The sequence below is a fragment of the Molossus molossus genome, unplaced genomic scaffold, assembly GCF_014108415.1.
Source record: "Molossus molossus isolate mMolMol1 unplaced genomic scaffold, mMolMol1.p scaffold_m16_p_4, whole genome shotgun sequence".
In the NCBI taxonomy this organism is placed as follows: Eukaryota; Metazoa; Chordata; class Mammalia; order Chiroptera; family Molossidae; genus Molossus; species Molossus molossus.
In genome coordinates, this window is record NW_023425377.1 from 25,678,509 (window position 1) to 25,704,509 (window position 26,001).

The following is a 26,001-nucleotide window of genomic DNA, read 5'->3' on the forward strand; positions in this document are numbered from 1 at the left end:
GCTTTATAGAGACAGAAACAGAGGTGCAGAGGGATTAAGTGATTCAGGCCACAATGAAACGAAGCTAGGACTCAGATCCCGACAACCTGGCTTCGTACTGGTGCCCTTACCTCTTTGCGGTGGCGCCTCGCGCCTGTTGAATTCCTGGAGGAGTTAGGGAGAAATCCCGCTTGTTGGTGGGAATGGCCTTTGCCCAAACATTGTGTCATATCACATTATTTAATTTCAAGCTAGCAAGGCCCTGAGAGTCATGTAACCCCCCTACCCACGCACTCAATACAAGACTGCCAAGTGCAGCATCCCTGATCCTTACCCCGCTTCTCCTTGGACACTGCCCGTGACAGAATTTACTTCCACATGGAGATCTTACTAAAGACTGGGGGCTTCCCTTTGCTGGGAACTCCAGCCTATACTTGGGGAGCCTCCATCTCCAGGGCCTCTACCCACTGAAGCCTTGTAGATGCGTGAGAAGCTTTTCCTGGCTTACCTAGCGGGTCAGTTCTAGCGACACTGAGAGCCAGATCCCAGGCCCCCGAGAACCACATTGGTCTTTCTCTGCTTCCCGGGCCCCTACCCATAGCTTTGCCCCTCCCCTGTCTCTAGGCTGCAGAGTACAACATCTTTGAGGGCATGGAGCTGCGCGGGGCCCCTCTGGTGGTCATCTGCCAGGGCAAGATCATGCTGGAAGACGGCAACCTGCATGTGACCCAGGGGGCCGGGCGCTTCATCCCCTGCAGCCCCTTCTCCGACTACGTCTACAAGCGCATCAAAGCCCGGAGGAAGGTGAGCGGGCCCAGAGCTGGGGACGGTGGGTGGGAGGGGCCTGCGGCTCATTCACGCACAGGGACGGAAACCTTGGGGTGGGAGGGGTCTGCGCTCCAGGCGCCACCAAAGAAATTCACAGCGAGGACCCTTCCGAAGGATAGTCACTCAGACTGAATACACAGAAAAAGGGCTTTCAAATAGTTTTTTGGTCAAGGAAAGTCGTTTTCTAATGATTTCCCCCCATTTTATAGTGCTCTTCTTTAAAATAATTTAAAATCGTAATAATTCAAAATAATGTCAGTATGGTTTTTTTGTTTTTGTTTAAAATAAATTAACTCTTTAAGGCTTACCATGGAACCAGGAGTCCACACCTACTGCTTCCTGTCCCATTATGTCCAGTGCTCGTCCACGGAGGCAAATGTTTATAATTCTTTTAGCTGGTACTGTGGGTCGGATAAAATCTTATGTTTCTGATTTCCTAGGTAGATAGACAGGCAGACACATACACACACGTGTACCTATCTACCTACCTCCGTGCCTGCCTGCCCACCTACACGTTACCAGCAGAGCAGCTCTGGTGGTCTGGGGGGAGGCCCAGAATTCTGTCTTTTCAGCTCCTGGTCCTACCCCCCACAATCTCCAGGTCACTTCCAGGTAAGGTCAGGGCTCCATAAAGCAGGGTTAGCCCAGCCCTGGGAGCCTGAAATTGGAGCTCTGGTCTTACCTCTTGTGAGAAGAGATCCATCATCCACACACATGGGATGAAGGAGATGGTGGGTGGAGTGGGTGGGGCAGGGGCTTACTTTGTAAGTCACTATGGGTCAGTCTAGAGGAAACAGTCGTGCCCACCTGTGCCTAGACCCACCCCCGGCCCCAGCCTCCCTGCAGGTCTGGGTGGGAAAGAGTGTCTCAGGGCAGTTTCCCTGGGAAACAGGCTTAGGGAGGGAGATTGGTAAGTAGGCGTTCCCTGGGATTATGCTCAGGATCGCCCCTTGTGGCAAAGGAAGGAAGAGGAAGAAGTCAGACCCGATGCAGTCATAAGAAAGGCCTCAGCCCGTCTCCAGCTGGGCTAGTCCTTGAAAGGGGTCTGGGCCTCATATTTACTCCCTCCTCCCCCAGCCCCAACCTGCCAACCAGCCACTGGAGGTGGGCTGCCCCTGGGCAAGGAGGCTCTCTTCAGCTGGGGACAACTCTTGGGGGAGAGGGACTCAGCTGATTATTTCCTGCTGCTAACACCCCCCTAGAGCTGAGAGAACGAGTCTTCAGTCCCGGCTATGGCGAGGTGGGGCACTGGGGACAGGAATCTGGGCACACACTGCAGTGTCCATTAAAGAGAGAATCATGGAAACTCAGTACCCAGGGTTCACCCTACTCCTTGACCCCCAGTGTTCCCAACGATGGGTTCTCCAGGCTGTGTGTGCAACACGGAGGCTCCCCATCCGCAGCAGCTGGCATCTGCCTGTGAGTGGGAACTTCCTGCTGGGCTGAGTCGACTCCCTGAAGTCAACCAGCCCGTCCAGTTCTGCCTCCAGCCCCTGCACAGACTACACGGAGCGTCTCTCAGAGCATCTGTGTGCTGCCAGTCTTCTGTGCTGCAGTCTGAGTACTCCTGCAGCCTCCCACGACTTATTTTATGACAGCGTTAAATCCCTTCACCATTCTTATCTTTTTACTTATTTTTATTGTTGAAAGTATTACAGATGTCTCCCATTTTTCCCCATTGACCCCTTCCTTCCCACTCCCACACCCCTTCTGCTTTCTCCAACCCAGAGTCTGTGTTCTTCTCTCTTTATTAGTGAGCATTTCCAAGGTAGGTTGTGTGGAGTAAAATTCCACACTCCAGGGCTGGCCTAATAGAGAGGACAATGACACTCACACTTCTCATGTATCAGCTCTTTATTTCCATTAATGTGACTTAGACTCTGGACCCAAAAAAAGGTGATGCTCTGGAGTGTTGGTCAAGGTTTTTGGGGAATACAGATAGAGTCAGAATGCCCCCATCACTCATCAGCACATTGGATGAGCTTGGTCCCTGTGCCAACACCTGAGCGGCTGGCTCTGGCGGACAGTCTGAGAGTCTGACCATGGCCCCTGTACTGTCAGGCTGCTGACTCCCCTGTAACGGGGGGAGGGTGTGTGCCACGGTACTGCTGCCACACGTGTCTTGCGGTGTTAGTTCTAATAGACTGAGTGCCTTGGGGGGAGGCACCATGTTTCACGGGTCCACAGGCCCAGCGTCTGGCACAGGCCTAGCCCAGAACAGCACTCTGGTGGTGGTGCTGGATGACTCCCCTGTCCCAGGGCAAGTTCACCGCCACAGCCAGAGGTCAGTGGGTCAGACACAGGATGCTCGTTTCCACGTCGAGGCCTGCCAACTAATCTGTGCTGAGGCGCCCGTAGGTGGAGCATCTGTGGGTGAAGCTCCCGTGGAGCTCCCGTGGGTGGAGCACCTGTGGGTGGAGCTCCCGTGGGTGGAGCTCCCGTGGGTGGAGCTCCGTGGGTGGAGCTCCGTGGGATCTCGTCCCTGCCAGCACTTCCGGCCTCATCTCACACTGCTACCCTTCCCACCTGCTCTGCTCTGGCCATACAGGTCGTTCTTCCATTTCACAATGTTCCCACCATCGGTCTCCTCTGCTGGGACCCTGCCATCCGCTCCATCTCCGCATCCCCAGCCTCCCTCTCTCAACCCAGCCCCGTAGCAAGCTCTTGGGATCCTGGAGATCAAAGCTCACCTTTGAGAGAAACCCACCTCCTTGCTCAGCACTCTGTCGTAAACGCCCCCCCCCCCTTAATTTTCTACTCCTCCGTTCCTTAGAATAACATTAGTATTATTGTTATTTTCTGGCTCCCACTACACTTATTTCATTGATATATTTGTGCTACCCCGAACAGACCCTTAATTGTTAAAGGGACGGATGGTGACATGCTTTCTTTGCCACAGATGGCCGACCTGCACGCGGTCCCCAGGGGCATGTATGATGGGCCGGTGTTTGACCTGACCACTACGCCCAAGGGGGGCACCCCCGCGGGCTCCACCCGGGGCTCTCCCACGCGGCCGAACCCGCCTGTGAGGAACCTGCATCAGTCGGGATTTAGCCTGTCGGGTGAGTCAGAAAAGCTCATGGTGACAGTAATGAGAAAGAAAGGGAAAGAGGGGAAAGGGGACTCAGAGCTCCAAGCTAACGGGGATCCTGGGAGCTGACCCAGCCAGCCTTTCAGGGAACAGGTTAGTGGGGAGGAGGGATGCTTTGCTGAATCAAAAAGTCCTGCTGAAACCACAAGATAAGGCTCAGTCAGGCTAAAGGTCAGGCTTAAATAATGACCGGTCCTGCTCTGAGCTCACACCTGGTGGGGTGGCGGCTGGATGAATGTCCAGTGATTTCCTACATCGGACTGTGGGAGCCCCATGTCTAGGCGAAAAGTCAGCTCTGATTATTTTTATGCTCAAATTGCAATAGCTTCTTCCAGCCTGGGATGTGTATCCTAGTCTTCCCTTGCCCCTGATAGTAGTCAAGCTAACAACAGCCACTCGTGACTGGGCATGTGCCGTGGGGTGGCCGTCTCATGATCTAACCTCTACCTGATATGAATAGGAAATAGTGATTCAATTACTCCATAGCCAGTAGTCTTAAAAAAAAAAACTACGGGAAAAATAAATGTCGGCTTGCTGCTCTCTGAACAATCTGAATGAGAGCGAAGCAAGACAACACGGAGGGACGGAGACGTGTGCAGAGGAAACACAGGAGGAGTAAGGAAGGGGAGCAACAGGACAGGGGGGAGGAAAAGAGCTGAGGGGGCACCGGTAGGGGAGGAGACAAAAGAAAAAAAGCTAGAAGCTTTCAGGTGACTTGGCCAGAAGTCATACTATGCTCTTTGCTCCTGCATAAGAGCATTTCTGCCATTTTCTGTTGCTCCCTGGCTCCCGTCATCCCTAAGCTTTCCTGGCTCCTGAATGGACACAGGGGCTCATTGATTGTCCCTTTTGTGCTGTGGCTGCAGGGGCCCGGCCATGACCACTCCCAGTTGTGACCTTGGGCGCGTCACCTGGCCCCTCACAGCCTCCATCACCTCCTCTTCTAATGGGATAATGACAGTACCTTTCTGCCAGGATATCGGGGAGCGCTGAGTGAGATCCCCCGAGACACACGTAAAACATGGCTTGTCACAGTGAATGGGAGCAGCTGTTTTTTATAATATCCCCATTGTTGTTTTATCTTCATTGTTATGACGCAGACATCTAGATATTCCCTGGCGGAGGGTGATTTTCAGGAGGGTGGGTATGAAAAGTGGGGAATGCCTGACAGACTGGAATGGAAGTTTCTTGGGAGATGAGGCCGGGAAGACATGTCGTGTCTTACACTCTGAAAATTAATCTGGTTTCTCTCTTGTCCACTCCCCACCCCCTCCCTTTCTCTCCCCCGGAATTCATTGCCAACTGCAGGCACCCAAGTGGATGAAGGGGTCCGCTCGGCCAGCAAGCGCATCGTGGCGCCCCCTGGGGGCCGTTCTAACATCACATCCCTGAGTTAAGCAGCCCCTCATCCAAGAGAGGGGCAGAAGCAAGAAGCGATTCTTTGAAGCCAAAATGGTACACCGATATTTAAGAAGGAAAGCGAATCCAAACAGTTACGATCTAAAGAATCAATAAGCCTCAAGCCTTATGTTTCTCCAATGTTACGCTCGCTTGCCTAGCTTTACGCGTATTGCTTTGTTTATGCCTAGCCTTGATTTGGTTGACCCCTCCCCCCATTTACATGCATGCAATCAGACAGGCCACTAAGGTGAAGAGTCTGCTATATAGTGTTGAGAGCGTGTGTAGTGCTGCATCTTAAGACAAGGGGACAGACAAAGCTGGATGTCAGGAAAAGGAACAGAGGAGACAGTTATTTGGGGTGAGGGGGTGGTGAGAGCCCAGAGCAAAGTGGGGGGCTTGGAGGGCTGGGGTAGGGTGTGTGCGGGGGGAGGGGTGGGTGGGTGAACATAAGGGGTCTTGTGTATTGTGTTAATGAAGTACATTTCTTTCCATGGAAGACGGCCCCTGGGGCCCGCGTCACTTCATCACGGTCCCCTGGGGTCCGCGGAGCAGTCAGGCAGGCAGTCTTCTGGTTCCGGACTTTGTCACGTCCTCCCTTAGTAGATTTTATTTCTTTGAGCATTTTATTAAAATACCAAAACCCAACCGTTGCTTTCACGTGGTCCTGACGCTGTTGGATCGCACCTCTTTCTCGGCGTTGCTTTCAAAGTCTTCTCTTCTCCTGGGTGGGAAGGAGGAGAGGAGGGAGGAAAGGTACTTTTGTTGTCCTGCCAGCCTCTTTGGTGCTCTTAAAAGGTGACAGCTGGGAGCACAGCATGGGCCCCGGGGAGGGGCAGCCACGCTTAAAGAGCAGCTCCCTCTAAGGAGGAGGCAGAGACCACCTCACCCTCCGGTCTTTGCACACCGAGAGGGGCAGCCTGCCTCTGGCATCTTGAGTGAAGGGCTTATCTTCCCAGTGGAGTGTTTGATTCTCTTGATCTCCCAAGACCCAGGCACAGTCATGATCGAATGGGTTTTTTGTTGTTGTTGACAACTGAATTTCTTAGGTGTAACGTAACTTTTACCACTGATAGGCCATCTCAGCATCCAGGAGAGTCAGGCAGGGGTTTGGGAAGGCCGGTCTGGAGCAGAGAGAGCACGTGGCCATGGTTCTGGTTGTCAATCCTAAACCATTGGTGTCCCTGTCCATCAGTCCATAGCACAGCCTTTGGGGAGCTTGTGTTTGGTACGCACACCTCCCAAGGCGGGGGGCTGTGACAGGCAGCCTTCTGATTGGCACTTAAAGCAAAGGAAGTTAGCAGGGAGGGTTTGTGCCTGCTTGTCCATCAGAGCTGAAGGTCCACCTCCCCGTCCTGCCCCCTCCACAACTCAGTTTTGGGACAAGATCTACAAGCCAAACGAGATCTGGAGAAATAAGAAGCCCACTTGCAGGAAAAAATGCATTTAACCTGGGACCAGACTTCCGTGCTGGGGGACCCAGCTGGTAGAACTCGTAACCCTGTGTCCTAAGGATGTTGAGGGGAACAGACCTCATATACCTTTCAGGTGCTTGGGAGAAACCATGGTCTCTAACTGCTGGTTTTAAGTTGAAGGTCAGAGGAAAAGATACATGGCTGGAGAGGCATTTGGAAATCATCAAGGAAGAGGATTTCCCCCAGCAAAGTTCATTTCTGTTTTCATCATGAGAAAGATGATTTCCTCTTAAAAGTAGGAGTCTTGCTACTTTTAAGGCTTTTTCATGGTGCCTTTATTATAAGGAAACGTAAGTGAATGGAAGGATGTAGCTCTTGGTTTATAACTCAACGATATGGGCGCCTAATGCAAACTCGGAGTGACCGTTTTGCAGACAGGGAACTTGTCCTATCAAAAGCATATACAGTATACCTCATTGGCTGGGCTGGAATTTAGGATACGCTGCAGTACCAGCCACAACCACCAGATGGGGAAAGAGACGCGTAAATAACTAGTGGGAGCGTCCCCTTGAGTACCTTCGGCTGCTGCTACCAACCAGCCTTGTGAGCCCAGCTCATCCCCTCATGACCTCTCTGTGCCGTGAAAATCAATCTTTCATGGCCCAGTTGGCTGCACTCGGGACTTCTGAATGAAACATTCAACCAGAACTTGATATTCTGCACAAGCTTTCCATGCTGTGGGAACAGCCCCTTCCTCCTTTCTTTGCTGACTATTAGTAACTTTCCAAGCATAGACATTCTTGGGAATTCCAAGAACACTCCCACTGCTGACTTGGATTTCTGGTTCCCTGTTACTTAAGTTAAACTTTATATTCAAGTTTGCCCTGCTCCAAAACACACATCACAGAGCCCTGTACACGGCGTTAGGAAGAGATCGTGACAGACAGTGGGGACACCCAGAATTCACGGGTGTTGCTTCTAGCCGTGGGAGGGCTGGCAGGGGTCGTCTGTCTTCCCCCCAAGCTTTCTTTAGCTGTCTGATGTCTTGGCCTGGCCCCTCTCTAAGGACACCCCACCTCCTCCCCTACCCCCAACCTTCCCACATCGTCCCTAGACCCAGATGTCAATCGGTGAGGGCTCTGTCTGGGGGGGCCCCAATCTTGGGTACGTGAGACAGTTATCTGTGAAACTGTTATATCAGTCACCCCAGCAGAGATACTTCTGTTTCTAAGTTTTCTAAAAACGGCAGGGTTGTAGTCATCTCAAAAATGGGTTTTCTTCAAAGTCCAGTCATCCTTTGGCCTTTTCCTTTGTGACTACACCCAGAAGGCCACACTCTGCTCCCAAGGGCCTCGGCCTGGACTATACTCACCCCGAATAGCCCTTCCCACCAGGGTGATGAATGACACGAGCTCCCCAGCCCTTCTCCCCCGGAAAAGTCTAGCTGGAGCCGCCGATACGCAGATGGGCTGCGCCGGGCGGCCAGCGGTCATTGTCCAGTGGTGTGTGGGTGTTCAGTTCTGTGTCTGGTGACTATGGACGCGCAGTCTCCCCGTGACCCGTGGTAGCTGTGAGGCGGCTCTGGAATGTGAAGAGCTGTTTGGTTTGAACCGTGAAGAAAACTGTGTTTTGAATTTAGCTGAGATAAAAAAATAATAATAAAAAATAAAAATAAAAAACATCAAGTGACTGTTAATGTAAACCTGGTTATTAAAATAACTATAAAATCACAGATGTCGTGCAGTCTTTTTCTGTGTGTGACATGCCGTTGTACCTGAAGGATTAACACTGGACAGAAAAACTGAATGGTTGGTAAGGGGGGCAGGTCTGATGGGAACAATTATCCGGAGAAAATGTGGGGAGTTCCTGTCTTTCCAGGTGAGGTTGAGCTTTTGTGTGGCTACAGAGCTTAATGACCGTGATGGACAGTTTGGGGAATGATTACATTATTTTTCTCTGGATCATCAAATTTGGTACTGGTGTAAAAGACATTTTTCTTTGGTCGGTTCTTGTTTTGTCAACCCCACCATTTCGTCATAAAGACCTGGACTTAGAGAAAACTCAGACGAAGCATTTCCCAAAGTATATTCTTATATTTTATTTTATTTTTTTAATGTATCTTTATTTTTTAAATTTATTTATTTATTTATTTAATCCTCACCCGAGGATATTTTTCCATTTTTTTGTACAGATAGAGTGGGAGGGAGAGAGAGAGAGAAACATCGATGTGAAGGGACACATCGAGTGGCTGCCACCCGCACGACCAACCAGGGCCGGGGACAAACTGCAACCGAAGTACGTGCCCTTAGCGGGAACCGAACCTGGGTCTCTCCGGACCGCAGGCCGACGCTCTAACCGCTGAGCCAAACTGGCCAGGGCCCAAAGTATATTCTTTAGCAAAGTGGCCCCAAGAAACCCCATGAGCGTTCAGAAGGATTACTAATTATGTCTACTCCCTTGAGAGAGTTAATGCATCATCAAATTCAAAGCTCTGAGAAATCCTGTCTTTCAAAATTCATCCAAAGGTTCCCAAGCTATTTTTTTTTTCTTTAAACTACTCCACATCTGCTAACATCCCACCAAAGCCTTTTGGGGAAACCCTCTTGGATCTTATTACAATTTATGTAGGACATTTTTCATTGCAAACGTTAGGCTAGTGCATGCAAAAAACATCTTGTTTGGTCAAGGATAGGACTGAGAACTTCAGGGGTAGATTTGAGTGCACCCCAGCTGGGTCTGGATCATTGCTGCTCTTCTGTTACGTGTGGAGGGCCTCGTGGGTCTTTGTCGCCCTTGCACAGGGCCGTGCTGACCTCTGCATCGTCCCGAGCACGGATGTTGCTTGTTCTCACCCCTCGTCCTGCTTGCCTTCAGCAGGAGCCTCTTCCCAGGAAAGCTCTTTGCATATGGGAGCAGAACTGGCCATGAGCATCTCGAGGTTTTCCCTGTACCTGCCTCGTCATTTCAGGGGAAGGGGATTCCAGACTGACTGACGGGTCTGGCTCGGGTCACGAGTTTTCACCCGGAAGTTAGTCCTGTGGCCGGCAGACTGGGGCGGACTGGCCACACCTGGTCTCATGCCCAGCCCCTGAGCCCCCTGAACCATGTGGACTCCCACCAACTCAAAGGAAATTGATTTGTGATACCAGAGGAAGAGAGGATGGCTGCTGGGCAGGCAGAAACAGCAGATGGCCCCACTGTGCTCAGGCTGCAGGGCACGGATGCTCTGCTCAGCAAAGTGTCTGTGATTAGCTTGGGGCAGGTGGAGAAGGGGATCGGGGGTCATTTCTGGTGAATTGCTTTTATGTGTGCTGAACCCCTCTTGGTTCAGTGGCCCGATGCGGTCAGGACAGGAGCATAGACGGCGGTGCCTTTTAGCACGGAAGCTCAGAAACCATGCTCACAGCTCCTCTGAGCACATAAAGAATGACTTCAGCTTGAGGTTCAAGGTCTGCTGATTAATAAGCTGTGGCCCAGTGCTGGTTTGTGAGGCTCATTTGGTTGGAGAGTTGACCCGTGCACCGAAAGGTTGCTGGTTCGATTCCGTTCAGGGCACGTACCTGGGTTGCAGGTTCGATCCCCAGTGGGGGCGTGTACAGGAGGCAACTGATTGGTATTTCTGTCATCTCTCTTGCTCTCCTTCCCCTCTCTCTAAAATCACAACATATCCCTGGGTGTGGATGATAAATACATAAATAAGCAAGCAAGCTTTGGCCCATAGTCTCATTTTCTGGCTTGAGCTCAGGACTGGGGAAGCACCTCTCCCTGCGCATGACCGAGGCAGCAGCTGAGCCGTGTGTGGGATTAGGGTGGTTTAAAGGACAATGCTTACAGCGAACTCGCTGCAGGGCTCTAAAAGGGATGGAGCAGTTTTTTTTAAATGTTAGTGAAATTTGCTCACTGAGTGACTGATTTTCACACGTCGGCGGGCTGGAGGTATTCTGGGCTGTGTCACATTGACCGGGTGAGCAGTGAGAACACTAACTAGGAATAACAGAATCCCTCTGGTTTCAAAGAACTTTCTGGAGTGGGCTCTGCCACCCTCAGGCCGTCACTAAGGGAATCCTAGCCATGCACAGGAAGTGAGGGATGAAAGGCCCAAGCAACCTGCAGAAACAACATCGCTGAAGGCTGGCCCTCTGGGGAATCGGAAGAGGTCTGGGTCCTGCCCTGTGCTCAGGTGATTGAACATGACCTGGACCACAGGGCACCCGGCCTGCAGGACTTCAGAGCCCACAAGACGTCCAGGAGCTTCTTCATATCAGGACAAGCCCGGGGAACCGGCTGGCCCGGCTGCCATGCTATTGTGGGTCTGAGAGGTCGGGGAAGGTCCGTTTATTCTTGCCTACAGCAGAAGTTACTTTTAGCTGCAGGAACTCAGGACTGTACTCCCTTCCTGTCCCAGAGTATGGGCCTTGGAACTGCTGCTTTGGTGGATGGAACGGAGCAGGAACAAGATGTTGAAGGTAAGGAAGGCAGAGGGCTAGAAAAAGGTGAATGGGCTGACCATGGACTTAAGGTCATGGTGAAGGGCAAAACCTGGAATTCAGGGTTCCTTAAGGTGTGAGTGCAGTAGGGGTCTAGTTTTTAGTTTTTAATACATGTGGATTAAATCATGTTGCATCTCAATAATAGAAGATCATCTCTAGCACCAGCTTCCCTGGTAAAGGACTTTGCTCATAGCAGGAAATGGAAATAAGAACAGGCGACTTTGGGCACCACACTTCTAGGGAAAGCCATCATGCACGTGCACACACACACGCCATCATACACGCACGCGTGCACACACACACACGGCTGACCAAGAAGAGTCAGTGGTTTACTGTATACAGAAGAGATTTTAATACACAGGCACATTCACGTTATAGATGCTACAGCTGAGCAGACCACGTGTTTCCCGGCCAAGGGCTGCCTGTTCTCAACAGCACAGCTAACTGACATTTAGAGGTGTAACATCAATATTGACTGCCAGACACCCGGAGCTTGTAAGAGCAGTGATCACAGGCAGACAGAGTAGGAAACGGGATTTTGTGTAGACATAAAGCAAGGACTAGTGGGTACTGAACAAACCTGCTTTGTTTCATTCAGCTTTGGAAGGACTGAAGCCTTGGGTTACCGCGTCGGCCCAAAGCAGCTGGCCCCTGCTAACTAGTATCATCCTTTCTCCAGTTCTTTATTTGTACGTTCCATCTAAACAGCCTATGATGGTCTAAAGTCTAGTCATTTCTGGTTAAAACTTCCCTATCAGAAGAAGCCTAACCACTAATCAATTTAATTATCCGGATTAATTTAGCAATGCTCTGTGCTGCTTGACATTCATTCCGGCCCAAGCGTTGTGTGTTGGCCATTTAGCAGAGCATTTGCTGCCAAGTTAGGGCTGTGGCCAGGGTCACAGGGCTCCGCTGCCCCGCCCATCCACTAGAGGTCGCTTTGCATTCAACGGGGCGGGTGGCCAGCTGCAGTACCAGAGTGTTATAACCAGGAGGCTTCTGGTCTTTAAAACCTGCTCAGACTTTTTAGATGCTCCACACAGGTAGGGGAGGAAGCTGCTCGGAGGAAAGGAATACCAGACAGAAAAATGCAACAGTCACCCTGTTTTCTAATATTCTCAGCCCTGAGCCTTGGTCATCACAAATCTAGATGAGACATGTTCCACAGTGGTGGGATAGTGACTTTTAGCCCAAGTTATGGGGGAGGGGAAGGGCAGAGGATCCGATTTCAGTAAGTAGCAATCATGGTAAGGATTCAGGCATCCTTTTATTTTTGGAAAACTTGTTTGTCCTAATGATTAAAAATATCAGTGGAAGATGTTTATAATCAGTCTACCCTGATGGTTGCAAAGCCTTTTCTTCTCTCGCTGAAAGTACATTTCAGGGCTGTGTCCTGACGGACTGGAAACCCGTGTGCCGGCTCTGAGGCTGGGCTCTGGATCAGTGACAGCTCGCTTCCTGAACGCCCATCGTGGTGCTGCGGGCAGGGACGCGGCTCGCTGGGAATAAAACTAGGGATTCAAACCACAGCGACCGCATCGGGTTCCTATCCCATTCTAAATTGTACAGACATGAAGTGGTACCAGTGACTGGCTCCCATCCCAATGGAGACCCTACCAATCCCATTGCTCTCTGCTAAGTGCTTCCCAAAGTCTGCCCTTTGGGTTGATGTACACAGGGTCCTAGCAAGAGGAGGAACCAGTGGCTGGGAGTAAGTCCACAGCACGCCAGGGCTCGAATCAAGACAAATGAAAGATCGAAGTAGGTAAACATGCAGGGGCCCTGACACCCTGGAGCAGAATCTGGTCATCTTGTCAACCCATCCTCCTCTGTGAAATGGAGTCAGGGCAAGTACTTCGAATTTATAGTGTTTGGGGAAAAGCAAAACAGCATAGATGCAGTGTGGACAATGTAGAGACAAGGAGTCAAGCAAGCAGAACAAAGGAGCTGGTTTGGCTTCTCAACAAAAGTATGGTTGCTGCTAACATAGGCAGAGACTGGGGCACAGCTCCGCCAGGAGTCCTGGGCCCACCAGCTTAGGGAGCGGACTACCGTAAACGCTGAGCTCAAGTTCAGCACTGGCCTCTACCCACGCCCAGATGCCCTCGGCAAACGCCCTTCTGGAAACGGCTGGAGCAGCTGGTGGCCGCATCTGTTACCTCTGCCTGTGTCCATCTGGCTGGTTTCCCAGGTGGGCCAGTCTGGTCTCCCCTGTTGCCAGCTTGCCGCCAACTTGGCGAGGCCCATACTCTCCATAAGAAAGGACAAGGTTTAGGCATCGGAGTGGCCGAGAGGTTAAAACAGCCCCCGCCAAGCCTACTTCCTTCTTGATTCCCTAGTCAGTGCCCCTGAAATGGTTCCTCTGCAGAGATCTTCAGGAGAGGGGACATACCATACATGCACATCTCACTTAGGTGAATCAAACTTAGTATTTTACAAATACACAGAAAAAATACAAAGAAAAACAGTGACACATCAATCACACTGTAAGTAGTTAGGTGGTTCTGCCTGCATTCCTGCAGGGAGACGTTCCTTCCCTCCATGACCTTAACCTCGCGGACCCAAGAGCATCCGATGGTGCTAAGCGTAATGCTCCTCTGTGAATGTGTGTATGATGCGTTCAACCTTTTGATTCATCTGCTATCAGCCAAAAATTAAAGCCAGAAACAAAACCAAAACCCCAGACAGTGACTTCTTTCATTGTTGCCTGGTGGGTCGCTGTCCTGGGCTCCATAAGACAAGATACCCACCATCCATTATGGGTAATTTAAGAGCATTGTCTAGGGTACATTTTACTATTGTCCAAATTCACCTCACATTCTAACTGAGACTGTGACTCCCATGTAAGACACGTCACTGTACTACAAGGTGGACATGCTTCCAATGTGACAAAAGTCTTTCCTGATCCTCAGGGCTCTGGTCATCTTCAGAGGACAAGGAGACCTCAAGGATCACGGTCACTAGAAGGCAAGCGGTGTGCTAATAAATATTTAGCAACTGCCTTGGGGGAGGGGGCTGATCTGTAGCGCTGGCCAATTTCCATGGTGCAAAGGCCCCGTCCTCAATATCTGAACCTTCTCAACCTCACATCACTGTGCCGGCCGGGGGAGCAGATGTGCACAGCAGGCTTTGTTCGCCGGGACCCGCTGATGTGGTGCGTGACTCCGGCACAACACTGGAAGGCCCAGGTAACTCCGTGTCATTTTAATCTGGTCCCATTCATTTCTTCCTGACTGAATTTCTTGTCGCTGTTCAATCAGGCTGGGGGACGGTGACTTCTTTATGACGTTTTCTAGCTCTGGAGAGCCTCCCTCAGTCTCCCCCTATGTCCATTTGTCCGTCTATCACAGTGTAATTAGAAGGAGTGGAAAAATAAATCTACATCCAAATAGTCCTTTAGAAATAAAAATCAAGGCTGTCTAGGATAACAGAGTCGCAATGAAAAGGCAGAGTAGAGCTCATCTAGTGGAACCTTCTCATGTTAGAAGAATAAACCGAAGCAGAGAAAGTGGTTAAGTGACTTGCTCAAGGTCACACGGTTCATTAGCGGTGCAGCTAGATCCTAGCAGCCCAGGGAGCTCTGCGGTGTGTCACGTTGCCTCCTTCCAAAGGGAAGGTGTGTGAGGTGTGCGGAGAGGCAGCTCGTCCTGATGGAAGAGGCAGACGTGCCAGCCTGAGGTGCCAGGGAACATCTCATGAAGAAGATGACAGTGTCACAGGTTGTTATTCTGGCTGTTCTCTTCTTGTGGGTCTTTGGTTTGTTCGAAGGCTAGATTTGTCTGTCTTGTATTAAAATCCCCTTTTACTCTTAAAAAAAAAAAAAAGAAAGAAAGAAAGAGGTTTTATTCGCTGAGAAGAGAGAGAGTTAAGCTTTTGAAATGAAAGCATTATGTCCAACAACTCATAAAGAGGTCAGGGAAACCTTAAAAAATTATATATTTTACATGTTTAAGTCCCAATTTTCTGCCCTTCTTGTGACCTGAAATAGGATGCTCATTTATCTAGTATGATCTTTGAAATCTCTTACGGGAAAAAAGGTTCTGGAAATTTCCTAATGTTCTATTATGGATAGGAATCATTTTTGTAATTAGAATTTTTTTTTTATCCTCACCCGAGGACATTCTTTCATTTCTTGTTCAGATAGAGTGGGAGGGAGAAGGAGGGAGGGAGGGGGAGAGAGAGAGAGAGAGAGAGAGAGAGAGAGAGAGAGAGAGAGACATAGACATGAAAGGGACACATTGAGTGGTTGCCACCTGCACGACCAACCAGGACCGGGGACAAACTGCAACCGAGGTACATGCCCTTAGTGGGAACAGAACCCGGGTCTCTCTGGACCGCAGGCCAACGCTCTAACCGCTGAGCCAAACAGGCCAGGGCTGTAATTAGAATTTTAAAAAGTTAAAAATATAGCCAGCCAGTGATGCTCAGTGGTTGAGCATCAACCCATACACCAGAGGTCGCCGGTTCGATTCCCAGTCAGGACACAGGCCCAGGTTGTGGACCCAGTCCCCAGTGGGGGGCATGCAGGAGGCAGCCAATCAATGTTCTCTCTCATCAATGTTCTCTCTCATCAATGTTTCTATCTCTCTCTCCCTCTCCCTTCCTCTCTCTCTAAAATCAATAAAAGCGAAAAATAATTAAAAAATAGATATACATTAAGGCTCTGCCAGTAAAGTCTGGCTGACACACTCGCATTGGCCAAGCGGCTGTCCTCCCAGGAGCTCCATACTTACTTTTCTCTGTTGAAAATGATGAATTCCTTTTGCACAGATTCAAGGTGCTCTTGAAGAAGGCATGTCTTCCGGGTGAACATTGAGGAAAAGTAGAATTAGAGTTAGCAGATCAGTGAGGTCCTCACACAGCCAACAACCCATTGAGGGTCTGTCCCCTGAATGTCCCGCATCAAAGAAGGCATCCTCAAAATAGATGCTATCTCAAAGCTTGTAGCAGGAATGAGACACCAACCAGAATAACAGGAGACCAGATAGGGAAGAAACAGCAAGAGGATGAAATACAACAACACGCTGCTCCCCACAATGAGCCAGCAAGGAAGACTTGGGTTATGATTCATGACCTTGACATCTTGCAGCCACTCAGCCCGAGAAGAAACCATGACTGGGAGGCAGTGGGGACAAAGGTTTATTGAGCTGGTTACTTACCTCTCATCTCCTGGCCCCCATGTGAAAGGTTTGGAGGTTCTACTTGAGATTAATGAATAGCCTAGAAACATCTCGCCCCACTGAATTCTCATCCAGTGTTCCCCTCAACAACTGCTGGTGTTGGTTAACTAGGCACTGGCGGCAGCAAACAGCGGTCTTTATTTGTGACTCTCGCAGATCTGCAGGTCATTTGCTTTGCTGTTTTGCTGTCTGACTTCCACTACCAACAATGACCTGGCCATCACCATGAGCAAACTGAACCTCAAAACAATGATACTCATCGAGCCTAGGAGAGTGTCAGCCCTAGATCCAGCGTTTTATTTTTTTAATCCTCATCCAAGGATATTTTTTTAAAATTGATTTTAGAGAGAGAGAGAAACATCGTGTTCCAGAGAAGCACTGTTTGGTTGCCTCCTGTACTTGTCCCAACTGGGGATCAAACCCACGCAACCTAGGTATGTGCCCTGACCGGGGATCGAACCGCAGCCTTTAGACAACACTCTGGCCAACTGAGCCACCCGGCCAGGACAGATCCAATGTTTTAAAGTACTTCCAATTACTTCTGATGGAAAATATTCTTCTCTAAGGAAGAAATGCCATTCAGTCTTTTTTTGTAAATCTAGGGATTAGGAAATACTTCGCCTTCAAATACTGGAGAGTTTTCCTTTCTTTCCCAAGCAAATGTTTTAAGTGATAGAAGAGGAAACTATAGAAAGGAAAGGAAACTTCAGCGAAGGGGAGCGGGAAACAGAACACAGGAGAGATGAGACTGCTGCTCCTCATTCTTATTCTCAGACGGGCACGGTAGCCCTGAGGGTTTCAGGAGTCATGGGGACAGGAAGCTTCGGGAGGCTTGAGCTGATGGTGCTCCTTGGAGCAGCAGCTTTGCTCCAAGATTTTAGGAAAATGATGTTAACACTAAAATATTACCTAACAATATAAATCTATAAACATATAAAACATTACATGCTATTTTAAAATATATTTACATAATATTTCATTTCTATATTTTATATATGTATATGTTTATATATTTAGGCACATATTACATATGTGTGTATTTACATACATATTACATGCATATATAAATAAATATGTAAGAATATTTTAATATATAAATAAAACACATTTATATAAACATATATACAAATATAAAACATAACATCATAAAAAGCATTTACAAAAAGTCCACAGCTACCATAATACTCAGTGGTAAAAACTAAAATCTTTCTCCCTGGGGTGGGAAAAAAGACAACGATGCTCACTTCCACGGCTGCTGTTCAACACGGTACCGAACTCTAGCCAGAGTGATAAGGCAAGAAAAAGAAATAAAGACATCCAACTGGAAGGAAAAAGCAAAACTATCTCTATTTGGAGATGACACGGATATATATATCTCTGAAGAACCCACAAGAAGCTCCTAGAGCTAATAAATGAGTCCAGCAAAGTTGCCGTGTACAAAGTCAACACAGAAAAATTAGTTGTTTCTATACACCAGTAATTAATGATCCAAAAGGAAATTAAGGCAACAATTCCATTTCCATACTACTCAAAAGAATAAAATTCCTAGGGAAAGTTTACCCAAGGAAGAGAAAGAGTTGTACTCTGAAAAGTAAAAAAAGAAAAAAATTATTGCTGGAAGAAAGTGATGGAAACAACAGATGAGGCTTGGGGTGATAAAGGATTTTGAAAATAAATAGTGGTGGTGGCTATGCAACATCTTCAATATACTTTGTGCCACTGAACTGTACACTTAAAAATGGCAAATTTTAAGTTATACTTATTTTACCAGAATAAAAATGTTAAAAACAAAACAAAAAGATCAAGGGGATGTAGACTTCTCTGATTAGTGATATAAAGGTCTGTTTTTGATCACGGGAAGAGTCACTTCTTGGTGAACGATTCTATGATTCTACGGTTGAGATGAGACCTGGGAGAAGGGGACACAGCTTTTCTCTTTTGTTTGGTATTAGACCCAGTGATCCCACTTCTAGGAATATACCCTAAGAAGCCTGAAACACCAATCAGAAAGAATGTATGTACCCCCATGTTCGTAGCAGCACTATTTACAATAGATAAGATCTGCAAACAGCCCAAGTGTCCATCAGTAGAAGAATGGATAAAAAAGCTGTGGTACATATACACAATGGAGTACTGTGCAGCTGTGAGAAAGAAAGATCTCTTATCCTTTGAGACGACATGGAGGGACCTGGAAAGTATCATCCTAAGCGAAACAAGCCAGAGAAAGACAAGTATGATATGATCTCACTTATTTGTGGAATATAATAAACATAACAGTCTGAGGAATAGGGCAGTCCCAGAGACGTGGAAGTGGGGTACAGACAATCCACAGAAGAGGGGTGAGGGGAGGTAAATCACAGAACTTATATGCATGTACGCATGAACAATGGACATGGACAACAAAGCTGGGGACAGGGCGGGGAGGGAGGGGAAGGGGGAATCAGTGTGGGGAGAGAAACATTTGTAACAAAAATAAATTAATTAAAAAAATAAACATAAAAAAGAAAATATAAACACTATGATATTAAATCAAATGTAAATCACTTAGCTTGTTGTAAAAATTTGTGTTATTCCAGTGTGCACTACACAATATTGCTTGTTTTCTTTAATAAAATAAAAGCATTTTCACTCTCAAAAAAAAAAGCAACAGGCAAAAAGAACAAGGTATGCCTGTCCTTGGATACCTACCCACTGACTATCAGTTTCGGAGTAGTCACCTGGCCTGGGCTTGGCCAATTAGAGCCTCTCCCAGGAAATTGACAATTTAGACTTGAGAGCAGGGAGAAGGTCATAACTGAACCAGGCTCACGACAGACGACCATGTCCACAGTGACACGTTGCTGCTAGGACCCCAGGGCTGCCTGGGTGTCCAGCTTCTCCGTTCATCCGGGCGCTGAGCGGACCCCCCCACAGAAACCCCCAAATGAACGGCGGCCACCCTGAAGGCCCCCGGGAGTTCGGCGGGGGGACCCGCTCACCTGCGAGGAGTCGCATTTCCTCGTCTCCTTCTCCTTCTTCGCCAGCCGCTTCTTTTTCTTGTGAAGAGGTTTGGACTCCAAAATCATTTCTTCAAGCTCAAAGGTGGGGTCGCAATTCAGCCTGCCTTTCTGCAAAGACGACAGCTGGGCTCACCCCGCGGGTCCCTGCGTCATTCCACCCCCCACCCCACCCCCCGAGCGGACGTGCACAGAGACGCGCGTCCCCAGAGGAGCACCCCCGAGGACAGTGAGCCAAGCTTGGACCCTGTATTGCCCGCATTGTTTTGCACCTTCTTTAATTTTATAGTTTATGTTTATAAACTCCCAGTGAGCCTTCCGGGAGTTGGAAGGCAAGCAAATGATGATTAGTTTTTCAAGTTGGGGCTCTGGAGTTCTGTGTCCAAGCCCCTTGTGACGATCGCGTGGACTGGGAGCCACTGTGGCCTGCTCCGAAATGCCCACCGAGACCTCCCCCGTCGGCGTTACTGCGCACCAGGCCCAGGGAGCTGCAGTTCGACAGCGCCCCAGGTGGTTCCGATTCACGTAAAATCAGAGCCCCGCGTGGGGCGTCTCTCGGAGCAGCACGGAGGCTTAATTGTGCTGGGTTAAGTGGTGCGGGGTGTGGACGCAGCAGGACGTGCCCAGCTCTTCCCCCTCCCCCCAGTGCCATGCATCAACCTGGTTCAGGCTGCCCCTGCTGGACCCTGCGGAGTGGCTAGGTAGGTCCTTGACCTCACCCTCTGGTCCCTCCATAAGGCAGCGTTTTCCACCCCAGCACCCTGCCATCTTTCTGAGCACTGTGACCCCTATTCCGGCTTCTACCAGTGGTCTGCAGTAGGCCACAGAGGTTCCCCGGCCAGGGACTGTCCCAGGGGGGACGATTTCCCTTTGGTTCTCAGTCATTACGAATATAAGAGGGATGGGTGGGGGGGATAAATACCTCCCCCAGCCCCAGAGTGTTCAGTCCTTGGACTCCTAGAACCCCACGGATACGAATTCCTACATCTTTAGAATCAGAGAAAGCATTATTATTATTATTATTATTGTTATTATTTTCAGTTAGCAGATTCCTGGAAAGGACTCTGCCAGGTCTGAGGTTTAGTTTCGGTATAGCGTTGAGGAGGTGTGTGGGAATTTATGGTAATGGTAAAACTGGTCCCATCCTCTGTGGTTTCTCTTAAAGTCACAGCCTGCTGATGACCTTCAGGGAGGATGCGTACTGGCAGGATTAGGGCGTCTTTCCAAAGCAGCACGCCCCGGAAAGGGTAGAAGCTAGAACTCCAGCACACAGACCTGGATTTGAATCCCAGCTCGGCCACTTGCCAGCCATGGCACCCTTGGGTGGCCAAGTGACCTGTGTGTGCCTCCGTTTTCTCGTCTGTACAATAGGGATTTGGGCTGTTTCGCACCACTGCTGTGCTGATTCATCTAACGGGAGCCGCGAGTCTCCGGCGTGATGGGGCATATGCACTGGATGAGAGTTACTGTGGGTTTGTTAGGACGGACTCACGTTAGGAATGAAACCTGGAATGAGCCTCTTCTGCAAAACCGCGTCCCAGTTCACGTCGTTCATGTACGGGAAGCTCTGGACGTGAGACAGGCGAGAAAACCGCTGGTCTGGGTCAGGTTCCAGTAGCTGCCAACGGAACAGGAACAGGAAGGTCACCAGGAAGGTCAAACGGGGCACAAAAAATATCACACAAATGCCCTCCAAATGTTTTCTAGTGCAGGATAGAAGGAAATAAGGTCGAGTTTTCCTGCCCTAACCCTATAAGCAAATAGGACAGGTAATGCCCAGTTAGAATGAATTGAAGGTTGGTTTTTGCAAGGTCGGGGGGTGGGAGAGCGTCTTCCCGAGTTCAACATATCTTCCATGGCGAGTTCCACTACTGCTACCCACGGGCAAGTTTGTTCTCTCAGTCTCGGTTTACCCATCTGTAGAAAGGGGATAATAACCGATTTCCTAAGATTGCAGCTGGGATTAAATGAGGCCATGTATATAAAGTGTTTAAAAGACGGTCCGCTCTTATCAGGGGATGAACGTGCATACATTTTTAAAAGTGAAAGTCACTTCCCACGAAAAGTCGTAGATATTTTTGCAATTGACCAACAAATATTGGGGGTGACAGAGAAGCTGTGACTAAGGTTCTGTTATAGTTTCGGGTTTCATGAACTGGGATTAAAGATGTTCCCCTTCACCACTCCGGAGCCAAGAATGGCTCCTCAACCCTGTGGCTCAAATGGGGAATGGCAGTTCCGCCCGAGGACTGTTCTGGAGGTGACAACCTGGGATCTCCAGGGTGGAATTTGGGGGTGAAGAGGGCTGTCTTGGAACTGAGGAAAATTTGCTTATGGAAAATGACTGCCCTATTCACCTTTGACATTACCAATGGCAATGTCCCTGGCAATGTCCCCCAAGACGAAAGACACAGGTTTGAATCCTCAGCCCCCAAAGCTCTTTTCCTTGACTGGCCACCACCTGTGCAGTTTTCTGTCCTGAGAAAAGCCACCCCCATCCTCTTGGGGGGTCTATATTCTTTCTTTCATGTTATCATTCAGCACACACTGTTGAGCTCCTGCCACAACTGTTCTTCATCTTCATGGTGAACACGGGCACCTTGAATTTCTGATGAGCACTGTGGATCTTGTTAATTCAAATTCCAGATTTCACCAACTGTCAGGCTCTGCGTTGGATGCTGAGTCAGATGGTGGACGAGTCAGGCGCAGTCCCTCATGCAGCTTAGGGGACAGTGATCGTCTGCCCAAGAAGCACACACGTGCGATGCATAGTTGCAGATTGTGGGAAACACCATGAAGGGAGATGGTGCTGGGATCTGACCACGGAGGGAGGCTTCTCCAGGGAGTGATATTCCAGCTGAGATCTGAAGCTGCCCGTTTCAAACCATGTAGAAGGGCCAGTTGTTTGTTTGTTTGTTTGTTTTTTCAGGGGTAATAAATCAGGGCCGGGGACAAACTGCAATTGAGGTACGTGCCCTTAGCAGGAACCAAACCCGGGTCTCTCTGGACCACAGGCCGACGCTCTAACCGCTGAGCCAAACTGGCCAGGGCTGTTTGTTTGTTTTAATTTCCAAGCTACTAAAACCAGTATGTGGTGTTCTTGTGCCTGGCTCGTGTGGGACTCCATACCATGTGGAGTTCAACTTGATTTGAACTCAGCGTCACCAAATAGGCCTGTCCCCTGTTCAGTGAGATGAGTCCACTGACCATGTGCTTAGAGGCATCAGTAATATCAAATCGTTAAAAAACATTTTTTTCTAAATGTTTTCTCTCAATTCCTGTACTTGTCATGAACCTGAAGAAAACAATTCATGGACTTGAACCAATCAGTAAATTACACTGACTAGGACTGGTGTAAAGGAGGGAGCTGGAAGAGTTTAGGCGGTGGGACTAGCATGTGCAAAGGGCCTGTGGTGAGAGATTGATATGTGACAGTGAGGAGGGGGAGAGGAAACAGAAGAGAAAACGATTAAAGCAGTTTCTGTGTAGTCAAAAGGAGACAGAAGTCCAAAATAAGGCTCGAGAGGTAGGTAGAGCCTTTATATTATACAAATTATTTTTATCTTTATTCAAAGAATAGTGTGAAACAACAACATTTGCTTTGAACAGATTGCTATGGGGCAGAACGAAGAACAGAATGGAGTGTGTAGACATGCACAGGGGGTCCCTGGCTGCTGTGGCTCAGTTGGTTGGAGTGCTGTTGTGTACACAGAAATATTGTGGGTTCAGTTCCTGGTCAGGGCACATACCTGGGTTTTGAGTTCAGCCCCTGGTTGGGGTTCATATGAGAGGCAGCCGAACGATGTTCTTTCTCCCTCCCTCCCTCTGAAATCCTCAGGTGAGGATTTTAAAACGTGCACATGGACAAACCAGTTGTAAGACTTGATGGCAGTAGGGTCAGGAAGACAGCAGTGGAGATGGAGTGACAGATTCAAAGAACATTCAAAAGGTCGAATTACAGAACGTGGTAATGGAGTGGATGTGACGATGATGAATGATTTCTGGTTTCTGGCGTGCATAAGCGAATGGTTGGAGAGCCCAGTCACTGAGGCAGCTCAGAGAGAGCCTGGGCAATACACAAAGATCAAGAGCTCCGTTTTGGGCACACTGAGTTCAAGGTGTCTTTGGGACAGACAGGAGGACACATCCATTGCCTGAATAAAGCCAAGTGTTTGGAAGCTATTAGCTGCAAAGCCCACTTCGAAAATGTGCATGGTCACTACTGCCTCCAATGTTGTAAGCAGGTCTAACCAGAGAGAGGGCTGCTTTTTGGTCATTTCCTTTTGTCATGCAATCCTCCTTACCTTTTTAAGGAGTGACACCATTTCCTGGGACCAGGCAGAAGGGTAAGTCACAATAGCCATCTCAAACATGTTTGCAATCTCCTTGTTGGAAGTACTGGAGCGAATATGGTATGGTCTCTTAAGGGAGAGAGGAAGGAAGGGTTCGTGTTTATAGGGTAAAAGGAAAAATCATTACTTTGCAAATGTTTCCGAGTTACATTTTCAACCAGGAAAATCTCAGTAGCATTTTCTCATCCCCTCCAGCTGGTTGTCGTGTTGCCAGATCTCCTACTTTAAAAAGAAGGCACCAGAAAATCTATGATTTCTTTTGAAATCTCAGAATTGTTATAAAAGCTGGTAATTCCTCTGGGCCCAGCAAAACATTCCTCGGGGCTAAATCCACCTCTGAGATGCTAATTTAGAACTGTTTCAGAAGGCAACTTATAGACATATTTTCACAAAATATTGGACATGTGCACAGTAAGTTGAAGTTTTAAACAATTGTTATTTAGTTTGATTCTACAAAGATCCAGAGTTGACCATACACCTCTTTTCAATTGTTTGAATTGTAAGGAACACGTTCATGGTAGAAAGTTACCCACAAGACTTCAACCCTATCCCTAATGTCATGAGTCCCTGGTTCTATGGAGTGAGGTGACAGGTTTTATGGCAAGGCAAAAGTATTTTTACTTCTGAGAATCCGGTTCTTCTATAGTTTTTTAAAAAGTGGCTTTGTGACACTTTTCATACCTGTCCACTAGAGGGCAGTCTTTACCTATAGTAATTCTATTTCCTACAGAAATCAATGCTGGGATTTTTCTCTTTTAAGTGAACTGGGAGCTACTAAAAAACAGAGATTATACCACACTCACATTCTCCCATGAGTCCTAGCACCTAGTCGGTGCTCATTACACGTCTGTTGAATGAACAAAATTTCCATGTTGGATTAGCCATCAATAGGACAGCTACTATGGATATGTACATGTATCAAGTGTCTGACCCTTTCAAGATACTTAGTAAATGACTGTGGACTGATGAACTAAATTGGAAGAGATGGGGGAGTTTATTTTTTTTCCTTGTTGTAAATCAGTATTAAAAGGTAATAAAATTAATCCTGGCAGGTTTGGCTCAGCAGTTAGAGCGTCAACCTGCGGTCCAGAGAGACCCGGGTTCGGTTCCCGTACCTTGGTTGCAGTTTGTCCCCGGCCCTGTTTGGGTTGTGCGGGAGGCAGCCACTTGATCGATGTGTCCCTTTCACGTCGATGTCTCTCTCTCTCTTCCTCTCTCTCCTTCCCATGCTATCTGAACAAAAAATGGAAAAATGTCCTCAGGTGAGGATTAAAAAAAAAAAAGTAATGAAATTAAGTATTTGTGCTCTGAAGGCAAAAGAATTTGAGGGCTAAACGAAGTCACTCAATTTGAGTTTCAATTCCTTCATCTGTAAAATGAATCACCTCATGAGACTGTTGGGACAATTAAAAGGCATAAGGCGTGCAAAGTTCTCGATAGAGTGGTTAATAAGATTGGGTACAATATAGGAGAGGTATTTTTATGATTACTGACATGGTGAAAAGGTGGATACAAATGTGAACAGTGACATCCCAAAGGTAGAGAAAGGGTCAACACCACACAGGGCATGTCAATGTCGGTTACTCAGGCAACCACGAAATGCTAGGAGCTGACCCCCTAAAAAGAAGACTAGCCAGACTTTATTTTTTATGCCAGATCTAAAATCACCTGTCGTGTATTTTCTTCCTTCAAGACCAAATAAAAGACCAGAGCTAATTCTGGTCTCAATAGCCATGTAGTGGAAATAACCCATGGAACCCAATATCAGAGAAGTGCTAGGTGTCCTACCACTCTGCCAGTGTTTGCGGGCTGTTTAGTAGCCAAAGGGCACTGCGGGCCACTATGAGATTCATTCCCCATGTGCCATTAAAATTGGGGCAGGTGTGGCTCAAGGGTCCAGGGTTACAGGCGTGGAAACGTTTTCCTGGTGTCCCTCTTTGACTCATTGCTGGTGCTTAGCCTAGTGTTTCTTAGCCATCTGAAATCACAAAATGATTTGATCAATGAGTAATAAACTGACGAATGCCACAAGCAACTGGCTCAAGAGTATTTTCATTTACTTAGAAGGCCCTACGACTGATTTTTAATATATTTTTAAAAATCCTCATGACCTATCAACTCATTAAAAATAGTCATACTGCCTTTGTCTTATACAAAGGCTTATTTTCCTAGTTCTAAATTTTTAAAACCCATGTTAATTCATTTACCAAAGATTTATTGAATGCCAACTACGTCCCAGCACCGCTACTGGGCATCGGGATGAAGAACAAAA

General features: G+C 48.2%; 2 protein-coding genes across 3 annotated transcripts in view; one reads left to right on the forward strand and one right to left on the reverse strand.

The window, feature by feature from the left end:
- DPYSL3 (dihydropyrimidinase like 3) overlaps positions 1 to 5,944 on the forward strand; it is a 106,677-nt gene extending 100,733 nt beyond the window's left edge. Inside the window, exons 12-14 of one of the 2 annotated variants that reach the window (XM_036240879.1) lie at positions 604 to 783; positions 3,707 to 3,869; positions 5,207 to 5,685. In XM_036240879.1, coding sequence (XP_036096772.1) covers positions 604 to 783; positions 3,707 to 3,869; positions 5,207 to 5,295 — 432 coding nt within the window. In that variant the 3' untranslated portion in view covers positions 5,296 to 5,685. Of the gene's footprint in view, positions 1 to 603; positions 784 to 3,706; positions 3,870 to 5,206 lie in introns of both variants that reach the window. The other variant, XM_036240880.1, reaches the window with a different exon arrangement.
- An 8,726-nt stretch (positions 5,945 to 14,670) lies between these two features.
- The window catches only part of STK32A (serine/threonine kinase 32A), a 112,062-nt gene continuing 100,731 nt past the window's right edge, over positions 14,671 to 26,001 (reverse strand). Inside the window, exons 9-13 of the mRNA XM_036240283.1 lie at positions 23,682 to 23,798; positions 20,870 to 20,995; positions 19,360 to 19,488; positions 15,935 to 15,999; positions 14,671 to 15,008 (exon numbers count right to left, since the gene is read on the reverse strand). Of these exons, the coding sequence (XP_036096176.1) occupies positions 14,915 to 15,008; positions 15,935 to 15,999; positions 19,360 to 19,488; positions 20,870 to 20,995; positions 23,682 to 23,798 (531 nt within the window). The 3' untranslated portion in view covers positions 14,671 to 14,914. The remainder of the gene's footprint in view (positions 15,009 to 15,934; positions 16,000 to 19,359; positions 19,489 to 20,869; positions 20,996 to 23,681; positions 23,799 to 26,001) is intronic.